Raw genomic sequence first — 12,613 nt, 5'->3', positions numbered from 1 at the left:
GCAAATATTCTCCAAAACTACTTCAGAGGAAAAGTACATCGCTAAACTGATTCTAAACTCAACCTTGTTTAAAAAAAAGAACAGAAAAAAAATCCATGACAAGTGACTGTCCAGGAGTGCTCAGGTCAGCTTATATTCGTATTCATTCATTCATTCCAGGGCTAAACAGAACAGTTCATTTCCAATGTAGAGCTTCATAATTAATGATGTTCTTCCGGGACTGGCTTGATGGGTCGTGCAGACTTTGTCATATTTACTTAAAGAGCTGTCTGTAGCTCATTTCTTCAAGTGGTACGAAATGGAAATGATTAGTGAAGGATGTCCTATTGAGATGAGCAGCACCAACATCGTATTGAAGGAATTCAGACCTTAAAACCTGGCCTCTGTTAACTCTTCTCACTCTAGCTTTATAGAGTAGAAGAAAGATCATGTATCCTACTTGAAACTTGAGACAAAAAAAATGTATGAAAACTGTATATGATAGCAGGCTTAAAGACAATGGTATTTAGGTCAACTACTGTTTAGGTTGTTCATCGTCTCTTTCTCAGAAAAGTTCAGTTTGTTTTTTAGCCTCTGGTGGGTACTCTGTGCTTATAAATTCCACTCCTTGAGACCACAAGCTACATTCAAAGCCTTGTTCTCTAGTGGTTAAACAGGCCCTGTTTCTATTTTTGTAGAAAGTTCACCTTTTCTCACACATATGTTTATTCATGCATTGCCGGTGGCTGCTAAATCAACTCATTAAAATGCTTTTTTTCATTATTAAACTCAAACCTTCAATATAATGCTGCAAAGTCATAAAACAAAAACTGCTGCATCAGTTATGTAAGAAACACAGGCCATGATGGACTAGAGAGGTAGAGATGAGGTTAAGAAATCATTTCTCAGAAGCTTACCTAGCACATTCCGGATCCTCTATTTCTCTGATGCATAAGACCTTATCTCACACGTATGTCGCACATTAACACATTCTCGATATCTTGTAACAGCAGCATTTCACAAAGTTTGAACTTAAAATGTCAGGTTTTTTGTCTAGAATTCACTATTGAACCAATAATATCTACAACTGTTAATAAGCTAAAATTGGCACTAATAGCTACATGCTAATATCATGCATATCTAAGAATGAAAATGATCTAAGCCCCTATATCTTACTGTGACAGTATTATTGGAAGTGTGTCTGTGCTTTTTGTACAGAAAGTGGAGATTCATCATCTCTACAGGAGGAGCTCAGGGAGCAATTCGACTGTCCTGATCAACAGGGATGGTCATTGCTGTTTAGGGAGGATAACTTGATTTTAATGACGGTTACTAAAATATAACCTATGAAAATGTCTTCTATATTCTTCAGCTTAACTTTCGATATGGGTTTGGTTCTAAGAGAGAAAATCTGTCAAAGCTCATTAGGTCAGACTGCAGTCTCCAGGCTGTGCTTTAAAATAATCTACTTTACTCAAGTTCCTAATTTTAGTGTACTTTAAAAGAGAAAAAAAAACATGTGCAGTTCAAAGATTAACTTTCTGTTAAATAATTTATTTTAAAATACAAATACACAGCTATCGTACATAGCTATTGTTTCCCAACTCTCCAGGTTTCCACATGTTTTGAACTCTGTATTGAATTACTTATTTCAAACTTAGCTGTTTTATTCCAGTTGTCATAGTTTCCAAATATAACTATTTTGTTTAATATAGGGTACCTTTTCATTGCTCTTTCGTAGTTCCTATCCAGATCTGAGAATAAAGATGTACTGACAGAACAGACCATTCACAGCATAACAATTACACAAGAGCATGAACAGCCTGAAACTACACCACTATTTTGGTTCTAACCCATTAAAAAAGAAGGCTTTGAAAACTATGGGAATGTCAACAGAATTAAAAAGGAAAGATTTTTAGTTAAATAATTTATAAGGAGGTCAATCTTATATTTAATGGTACATTATATTATACTGTAATGTTGTAGCTTAGACTTTGCTTTAAATCTATCTATCTATATTTGTCTTTATCTTCTTGATGTGAGCTTATTCTTAGGTGTTACTAACAAAGTCCTTGTCTAGCGTTGCATTGTAACATATTTGCCCAGAGGCATCATGTCTGTATAGCCTGAGGGAAATTTTGTCAGGAATCAGTGTGAAAGTATTCTACAATGATATCTTATTAATTAAAGTAACTCAAGTGAATTAAGTCTTTTAAAAGCCATGCATAAATGCAGTGAATTGAATTACTCCCTGCAGACGATAGACTGGGGATATGCATGCCACTATGAAGTTGTACTTCTATATAGAGAACCTCTTATTCATTTGTGTTAAAACTTGCTAAGGCCATGTTATTGAGAGTGTCAGAATATAGGGGTACATGAAGGCATCCTGTGTGTCGGCCCGTCCATCTGTAGTTCAGTAAACTCTTGAGTTGTAACAACTTGTTTTGACAGAAATACATGATAGTGTTTACTGGCTGGTTATGGCTTTCTATGGTCTATATTCAATGAACGTAAATATTTAAAATAAGACCATTTTAACATACAGCAATGCACCAAAGAGTAATATGCACGGTTAGCTTTTTGATTAGTATAACCTTGGCATACCTTACTGTAATGATCTAAACTGTGTCAGCCTTTAGATCCGCCTCCATTTAGATCAATTTAATAGAACATGTTATATGTCTCTAGTGTCATTTTAGAAAAGGAATACTCGAGGTCTACAAGAGCTTTCCATCACAACCCTTTTAACACATGCAAAAGAATAAATCCACGCTTCACATTACTAATTCATGTACTAGGTTAAATAATGAAGAAACCCCTTGATTGTTTCTCAGGGTCGCTGAAGTCAAACAGCTCCTCTGTCTAATCGGTCATCATATTTTCCACAGAAAAGCAGGTATTAACCTTCCGACTTTTGGTTTGTAAACAGAATGTAAATGATGATGCTGCAGCTGGCTGATCAGAGTGCTGCTGCTCCATCATGAGTCACTGCTTTCCTTAAGAGTTATGTAACCCTTTTCCATTGGCTCATCTGAGGCTGGTGCCCTCACGGTACGGGTGCTTTTCCACTGGTTATTAGTCGAGCCAAGAACCAAACTGTGAAAATCTGGCCTCGGAGCCGAGCAGGGCCAGGGGCGGGGTTAATGATTTCCACCATTATGTTGTATTAGTCACTACACTGGAAGCTCTTAATACCGCATCATCTGCATGCAACACATTCATTGCGTGTGACTTCAGTTGCACGGCTCAGGCTCTGTAGTGGAAACACAGCCAGGCTCCTCCTGAGCCGCGTCACTCTGGCTCGGTGTGGCTTAGCCATGGATCGGTTGTACAGTGGAAAAGAGGTAATGGAGACAAGTGTCTGTCTAGTACATAGGGACCCACCATGTTACGACATGGTCAATCAGGGTCTATATATAATACAAAGAATACGGTATAGCGTGCTTTACAATACAATCTAATAACCACTCTACAAGAGGTCAGATGTATCACATCGGTATCAGGGTCTACTGCGTATTATACAGTTAGATTACACACTATTTGTCAGCGAAAGGGAGCAGAAAAGCAGCAGTTAAAGAGCTCCATTTTCTAGTCACACGTAATCCCCTATTCTCGCTCATTACTACTGTATCTCGGACCCCCTAAGGGCAGGACTGTTCTAATTCTTCAAACATACTTCCCTCAAGAGCACCTGTAACCCAGCACCCCTCTGTCATTTTTCACAAGCCTGTGTAATTGTTCAGTGCATGTCAGCAGGGTTTAGAGTTATTGTCTACTTTAATTAACTGGTTATCAAACAAGAACATTTCATTAAGCTACAATTACCAGCTAATTCAGCTGGGAGACCCGATGTCAGGATTACGACCACAACATATGCTCCTTACAGCACAGTTATTTTTAATACATCCAGACCCCTAGACTCCGACGTCTCCAATTGCTAATGAATCTACTATCTTTGGAATAATTAGAAATCCTTAGGCATGGTAATTTATTTAAAAATATCCGTCGTTCCGTGAATCATTAGCTGCGTTAAATGAATTTGAAATTAAAACTGCTGGGAGTTCTTTGGAGTTCATTAAAAGGCAGCACGCTTCTATCAATATTTAAGTGGAGAGATTTAAGGTCACAAGTTTGATTTGAAAATATTAATACTTTGTTTTAAGTTGGCGCTAGAGAAATTAAATGACAAAAGGACATGGCAGAGAAATCTTCTAGTGTCCCCCAGAGATTGAAGATACTGGTACATTCACCATTCACTTCAGGCAAGGCGTTTTCACAGAGGGTTTTATGGGGGTGTGCAGAGAATGTTAAACTATATGGTTTCAATTAAAGGGCAGTTATAGTATGTAATAATGCATTTGACCTACATAAAAACATGAAAGGTGAATGCATTTCTTTTTTGCCTGTGACATTAAAACGTATGATAGCAATCTTTATTTATCATTTGCAGGGGATAATTTTTGTTTATTTTTTTATTTTTGCTTTTTTATAAAAATAAAATGATTCATTGGATGGTCCTAATGAGAAGTGGACAGTTAACAAAGGCAGTCTTATACAGTGCAAACCAGCTAATGAGCAAATGTATATTGATTGATTCATGCTCTATTGGGCTTACTATCTGAAATATGGAGAATGATCCTTTACAAAATCTCTGATGTTTCTAGTTAGTTATGTGACTCCCGTCCTAAATTCTTACAGTATGTTACGGATTGCCACTCATGTCTTGCTATTAGGTAGCACCACTTATATGATTGCTATATGATTGTAATTCAGATTGCAGATGTCTTTTTCCTTTGTTTTCGTTAAAGTTATTTAAAAACCTAATATAAAGACAATTAGGCAAGCATTTGTATTTGCAGAATATCTGCAGGCTCCCCAGTTTAGTTCAGGTTGCAATGGCTGTGACTCGATATTAATCAATACTGCTTTCTTCTATTTCACAGGCATACAAGAGAAAAACAGAGGCCGCAAAGAAGGAGTACCTGAAGGCACTTGCCGCGTACAGAGCCAGCCTGGTTTCCAAGGTAACGGGCTATGTCTTTGATATACAAGGGTCAGCGTGGATATGGCTATGATAAGTTGAATCGAGAATTCCTACCGGTCTCAGGGGGAGGTCCAGCCCAATAAGGAATGTGCTACAACAAGACCATATAGAATCAGAATCTCCAGACCAGTGAGAAAAGAATATGTGGCAACAAATATAAATTAACTTGTATGGGGTAGATTTTAGGCTACTTTCACATGAGAAAAAAAAAGATAGTACTGTTAACAACTGGAGGTTACCTGCTGATGTGGTGTGTTTGATTACAGAGTATCAAGGTAGTAATTTGGCTCATAGCTGAATTTATAAATTGTATTGTATGTCACTACCAGTACTGATGCTAAGATAGTACAAAGTATACAACCAATAATGCTTTGTATTAGAATGGTCCCCAATACTACTAGTACAAGCCATTCAAATTGTATGCATAATATTAGTGAGTGCTGCTAGGCATTTAGGGGGTACATTGGATTAGAAATACACTGTATTGCAGCTCAGTTTGTTACAAATTGACATGGGATCAAACAAAGTGCTGTAGAGGTAAATTGATAGACAGAACACATACTGGTGGAAATGATAGATTTCCAGAAAATGATGTGTTTTGATGTCTCTGAAACCCCTGTCTGATTTAAATGAACCCTGTTCTTATGCTTATTCGTATTCCTATTCTTATTGAAGCTGATTATAAGGATGAGAACATGTAGATAGCAACATAGACTTTATACAGTACCGGTACTTATAGTCCTATTTGGTAGGTTGTTCCCCAAGTTACAAGAATATGATTTATAGTCATATCCTTTCTGGTTCACAAAATATGAAGCTGCTTTTTCCTCCGTCATAGGTGGAATAACAAAAACTATTTATTCAGCTGAGTTGAAATCTAGCAGGTCAGAGTTAATATGGTGTTTCACCAGTAAATGTGGCAGGGTACGGAAAGAGATCGAACAGACTGCTGGCAAAAACAGGTCTTGGCTCTACTAAGCCAGGACTGGAGGAACACTATTTTCAATCGTCCATTTCTGGATTCATTGTTTAAGTTTTACTCGTAAACATAAATATTAAATTGAGACACGAGACGGCAGTTTATGGTGCCAACAAGACAAAGGACTGTATCACTGTTGTTTCCCTGTATACAATCGTTGTGGGGTTTCATTTTGACTGTGATCTAGAAAGTAACTTGATTATATGTTGTTTACCTCTTACAGTCATTATTGTTTTTTTATTTAATACAGTAGGCTTTGTTAGGGATACAAACCTATACAACACATCTAAAGTGTTGGTTTGATCAACTGTTTCATCAGCAATCAAACGCTTGTTTTTAAGAAAAGTTCAAAGAAATGAATGTGCAGAAAAGATGACTTGCTCAGAATGCAACTGATGTATCAAATGCACACTGTACTGTAGCGATAACTGTAGTTAAAACTGTAAAGGCTATTTGATCAAGATTTAATCTGTATTTTAAGTGGGCTTTGTTTCTATTTGTTTTTACCCATACAGTTTTTGCCTTTGTTAATTTAACATAACAGTTAAATAATAAAAATCTTACATTGTTCCCCATCAAAAATTGAAAAAATATCTTGGCAAGTCGGGCTAATCACACCTGCAGACAAACAGCCCTCTTTATTTATGACTGTAATATTTGTATGCATTCTTTTTTCCTTGCCGTCATTCATCCTGTGTTTTAATAATCCAAACTGTTTTACAGCACAACGTAGCTCACTTAAATTTACTACATCCCAAAAACAAGAGGCATGATTGCAGACAGAATGGTTTATTCATCAGACCGTTCCCACGGCAGGATTTATTAGGAATGAATCTCATCTGTCATTCTGTGTAATTAAATATTCTGTCAAATCTGTAATTTTAATGGATGATTAATGTTTCTGCAAATCATCGGGCATTGAGTCTTGTAAAGTAGAGAGAGAGAACTGTGAAATAGGTAGACCTTTAGGAGTCGGCACAATTAATTAAAATTTCTGAAAAACAGATGTTATGGGGAAAACCATTTTTCTTTCTGTTTTAATAAAACCGAGATGACAAGCATTCAGATCAGCTGAGCAGACTCTTGTGAAGCAAAGGAGATTGTGAGACGCACAAGTCTGATTGCTTGAAAGGAGAAAAACACACGTCAGCTACCTCGCTGGGATAAACTGGCTGTGTTAATGAAATTAAAGAGGATGTGCCAGTGCTGTAAAATGCTCAAAAAAATCAACCACTAATTAGAAGTCTCCTGTTGTTTCGGATTCAGTAACATTAACAGGGATTTTCCTTTCAACAAAAAAGGATTTAAAAACTAGAGGAAATGCATTGAAGGATTCCCCTAAACCCAGTCACTATCTCATTGCTGGGTTGAAGACAGTCCATAAAATTCTTACATTTGAGAAACCCATTGTGTAACTGAAACACCCAACTGATAGATGCAGCTATATAACGTATTTTACAAAAATACATGTTAGGAGTACCATTTGCTATTATAACTTGCACCCTCTTTATAAAGTGCTTGGCTTGAGCTGCCTTGTGTTGCATCTATTGTGCAGCACACACCCCTTGTATATTATCCCACCATCGAGTATACTGCGCACATTGTATAAAACCTGCAGCCTGTATGTAACATGAATACAAATGAGAATGCATGTCCTAGAATTATGCAATGTGTGTGTATGTGCACGCCTGCAAAGATGTGTTTGCTATATATGTGTTAACGCTATTCCCTCACCAAAGAAAACCCAAGCGTTGAAAGCCATTTTGTTTACACTGCCAGGTTACATTCAGCTTTTCAGGTTATTGTCACAGTGATTTCTTTTGGCATACAATTTATTTTCATCCCAAATAGTCTAATTTCCCTCTTGAACCCGCAAATATGCACTCATAAATTTATCCATCTGCCCAGCTATCCATCGATCATATTGGTGGCTTTGTGCAGTTCATACAAATGAGGGACATTACTGAATAACCAACACTGATAGATCATGTTAGCAGTTCTGACAGGTAATAAATACTGCACACCGGTATTTAAAATATATGCGCTCCCAATGGGATGACACTGGAAAATATATTAATGAAATAATTAAGTCTAGCGTATGGTCCCTGCCTGCCAGTGCTACATGTCTAATCTAGACCATGCTTTGTAATGTGTGTGACATCTCACTTGCAACGGATTCAATACCTGTGCCATATGTCTGCTTGTGATGTGTTACTTTTAGCAACCCATTAATGAAGATAGCGCCATTGTGTGATGGGTAAAATAATGGTCATTTGCCATCTGCCTCGTGTCACTGACAGTGCAGCTAAGCAAGTACAGTACAGTAGATTGAGATTGCACTGCCTTCTTAACCTCCATATTCAATGCCAAGTCCACCTATGTTGTATTCACCTATTGCTACAGTATAGCAAGACTTCCAGAGCTGTTCCTTACTGTAATGTACCATGGTAAATATAGTTAAAACAGTGGCCTAATGCACTGTACAAGCATGGGAAGAACATGAGAGTGAATAAACATGCAATTTAAACTTTTAAAATGAACAGGTTGTTCCTCCTGAGCTGCATTCCACTGCTAACTCCTTGTTTAGCAGCATTTGCTGGCTTATAGGATAACTGTTAAAGACAACTTGAAGATGTGTGCTTGTCATCAGCTTTGGCCGACAAGGCTATATTGAGTCCTTTTAACTCGTATTTCAGTCATATTCTGGATATAAAATCATATGATATTCATAATTTATTTTATATACAGTATGTGAGTGATATAAATAGTTGGCCACATCTTAGTTGATATGTGAACCATATATGACAGCTTCATACATTATAGAAATGCATATGAATCCTAAATATATGTCTTTTCCATGAGGGTGGGCTATTCAACCATTATTTCTTTGATTCCAGTCAGATCCACACTACAGCCTGTTTTCTTGTGTCTCTTCCCACAGAGTTATAATGACCAGGTGGAGGCGAAAAGCCCCCAAACAAGCCAGCCTTCTCACATGATGCCACCAAAACAGCCCCTGTACAGCGTACCACCACAGGCCTCCTCGAGCTACCTGGGCCCCGGCTCGTTCCCCTTGTCTGACCTTCAGAGCTACGCCGGCCCCCAGCGCCACAGCCTCTCCAGGCCCCTGAGCCAGTCGCAGATGTTGCCCAGCATTAGTGCCTCGCCACCCACCACATTTCAGATCAGCCCACCCCTGCACCAGCAGCTCTCCCTGCACCAGAGCTCCATCCTCAACCAGCCAATCCGCATGCAGCAGGTCCAGTCGCAGCCAATCATCTCCCATCAGATGGGACTACAGGCTTCACTCCATTCTCCCCCTCCAGGCCAGCAGGTTGGTTGCATCCTGTTACCTTTTATTCTTCTGGATGGCATCTTTATGCTTAAGTGTTTAGTGTGGTAAAATAGTGGCAAACATGACAGTCTACCAGGGCAGATGCATGGCAGCAGGTCCACTGAATATTCGGCTTCAGCATGCTTCCAACCCAATGATTTGTTCCTGACTGAAGTCTTTTTCCTCCCAGGGTTTTCCTCACATTCAGTCAGAGTATCAGAACAACGTTGGCTCCCAGTCTCCAGGATCATCCAACCCTGCTGGGGGACAGAACCAGGAATGGGACAACGAGTACTGCAATCGGGAGTGTGGAGTCAACCACTGCAGGTAAACACACGCAGCATGCAGCTGATTGGCTGTGCAAGGGTTTGACTTCCTCTTGTTGGAATTAACATGGTTGGCTTATGGTTTAATAAAACAGACAACCACACACAGAACTGTCACTGCACTGTAAAATGCAGTCTTTTTTTGTTTTTTTATGTGTACTTTTCTCTTTCCTTTCTTTCAACAGCATGTTACCAAGGGATAAGCCACTCTACCTCACTTGAAGCTGGGACACGTTGACAAAAAGGGACATCTGGGAACCCCCGTATTATATTTTTTTTTAGAAGGATTTCAAGCAAGTCCTAAAGACTACTAGTGAGCCTCTTGCCAAGCACTTAGATTCACAGGCCTCAACTGAAGCCTGTGAGAGCACTCCTGTTATTTTTAAACCATGGGCCTACTTTTTTGGGTCATTCAGCTTTAATATATGAAGACAGAAACTTGTTTTTTGGTTGCTATTTTATTTTATTTTATTTTTTGCTTGCAACCAGCTTTGCCATGGACTATTCCTATAGGGAAGTAAATGCTTGTAGATTCTACACAGGCCATGGTCTAGTTGGCTAAATTAGGCTGGATCCATAAAAGTACATTGTGTAAAGTTGCTGAGAGCACTAAGTCTGTGCAGAGAAAAATAAATAAATAAAAAAGCAAACTTTTTATGTATCATAACAGACCTGTCAAGGTTGATTGATCTGTCACAGTGTGATTGTAAATATCACTTTTAGGGGATGAAATTGGGGATTGAAATCCAGATCATTTGTTTTATTAACTCGGATTTACCATTTCGCTTTTGAATTTTATGTTTTATAAGTTAGAGGAATGTCATTGTAATGAAGGGTTTCACACAATAAATATTGTGTTAAAACGGTGCTTCTCCCAGTAAAGGCTGAAATAAGATTAACAGTTTGAAGGAATTCTTTGTCACGTTGCCTATCGGACATCATGACTTGACAGGTCTTTTCTGTAAAGAATTACTGTTAGTTACTTTCCCACCCTAACAGACTTCAGTCCCCAGCACGGCTTGTACAGGTGAAAATGATAAATGTGAAATGTTACTAAAGATAAACGTAACAGTGGGTTTATAGTTTTCAAGTAGTTTTACTAAGTGTTTTAGAATTGTGTTGAATTCATCCTTCTTTTTTGTGAAAACATTAAAAAAAAAAAATGAGTAAATACATTTTACTTTCTAGGGCATACATTTTATATTCACTGTAGCACACTTTTAAGTTTTTAGAAATTGATTAAGGGGGAAGCTATATAATTTGTGTATAAACCTGCCAAATGTACTTATTTTATTTGTAAAGCCAGTGACAAGGACAATTTTATATCTGTGTTGTATGGCATTATACTATTCATTTTACTGCCACTTGCCCATCTTCTATTTAATTTTAATGACTGGTTTCTATCTATTTATGAACGATATGAAGTAACATTTTTTAGTTTTTTAGTTTTGTTTTTAAGAAGGTGCATTTTGTTTTTGTTTGTTTTATTTTTACATTTCTTGTGCTACGGTGCTTTCTAACAGCATCGCCACGTTCATTTTGTGTCACAATGCTTCTTTTTTTTCATTTGTCTGTAATAAAATGTTTAAAGTGGAATTCACGTGTTTGTTTGCTTTTTTATTGTTACTGGTTGAGGGGAGATTGGTTATTTAGCCCCTTTAATGTATATTCTGATTGAAATACCCTTGGGAAGTCAACATGTCATTTCCATAGCAACAAACTAGACAACCACAGACCCAGTTTTAAACAAAGATGGCGTCACCAGATACATTTTATGGCAGCATTTATTTTAATGATGAACCAAAAGCAATAAAAGGCTTAAGTTTGACAGTTTTCAAGCTAGGTAATTTTCTGTAAAAAAAAAAAAAACATGTCTGTATCGATTCTTTTCTAACCTTGGGAAAACAGAAATACCTTCAGTCTCTTAGGCTATTGCAGTCAAGGGCAAAATGCTGGGCTGTGATGAGCTGGTTTATTGTACATCCATACCAGTGAAGTTCTCAGGCTTTGGGGAGACCCCAAAACCCCTTTGCCATGGTTTATTTAGCAGACACCTTTATCCAAGGCGACTTATAGAGACTAGGGTGTGTGAACTATACATCAACTGCAGAGTCATTCACAACAACATCTCACCCGAAAGATGGAGTACAAGGAGGTTAAGTGACTTGCTCAAAGTCACACAATGAGTCAGTGAGTGTGACAGGATTTGAACCAAAGACCTCCTAGTTACAAGTCATTTTCTTTAACCACTGGACCACACAGCCCCCTACAAAATGTCACACTTTTCCTAACATATTGTTACTAAAATTATCAGGAGCAATTAATCAGGCTTGCTTAATCTGGGAAACAAGTTAAGATCAACTGTTTCCCCTCAATAGATGCCTGGATCTCTTCCAGCAGGTAATCAATTAATGATTTACAGAGAAACTTGAAGATTAAGGAGGAGACTGATTGCTGGCACCTGCTTCCTGTTGTCACATATTTAAAAAGGTTGACATAGAAACAAACAGACATGCTGAGTTTAATTGTTGTTCAGTATTTATAGCAGCGGTGTCCTGAATTTTGTGATTCCTTGGTGACAGTTGACTACCGTACATACTTCCTTAGTTTAACTTTCTGTGTACTCTACCTTGTTTACATGCAGTTACATGCACACAAAAAACTTTCTCATTTCAAATGTAATCACAGTTTTCAGAAACAAATTCAGTTTTCCAAAAGAAAAAAATATGTACACACACGCTGTTGCATTTTCAGTTTGTTTGCATTCTGTAAAAGTCGTTTTTTACACACCTTTTATACTACACACAGGTACAGTGTGCTACAATACCTAACATACCTGATGTTTCTCCATTGGTTTCCAAGGAAATGCATTTTCAAATTAAATATAATAGCATTTCTCTGAAGTCAAATAACATGAGTGACACATGGTTAAGGGAATATTTTTTTTA

General features: G+C 37.7%; 1 protein-coding gene across 3 annotated transcripts in view; it reads left to right on the top strand.

Annotated features, from left to right (window-relative positions):
- Positions 1–11,261, top strand: part of LOC117432718 (TOX high mobility group box family member 2-like) — a 95,256-nt gene extending 83,995 nt beyond the window's left edge. For all 3 annotated transcript variants that reach the window (XM_059003890.1, XM_059003891.1, XM_059003889.1), the window contains 4 exons: positions 4,926–5,006; positions 8,947–9,339; positions 9,530–9,666; positions 9,851–11,261. In XM_059003890.1, the coding sequence (XP_058859873.1) occupies positions 4,926–5,006; positions 8,947–9,339; positions 9,530–9,666; positions 9,851–9,887 (648 nt within the window). In that variant the 3' untranslated portion in view covers positions 9,888–11,261. The remainder of the gene's footprint in view (positions 1–4,925; positions 5,007–8,946; positions 9,340–9,529; positions 9,667–9,850) is intronic.
- Positions 11,262–12,613: the final 1,352 nt, after the last annotated feature.

Source organism: Acipenser ruthenus, chromosome 29 (assembly GCF_902713425.1).
Source record: "Acipenser ruthenus chromosome 29, fAciRut3.2 maternal haplotype, whole genome shotgun sequence".
Taxonomy (NCBI): Eukaryota; Metazoa; Chordata; class Actinopteri; order Acipenseriformes; family Acipenseridae; genus Acipenser; species Acipenser ruthenus.
This window is presented reverse-complemented; position numbering and strand designations above follow the sequence as displayed.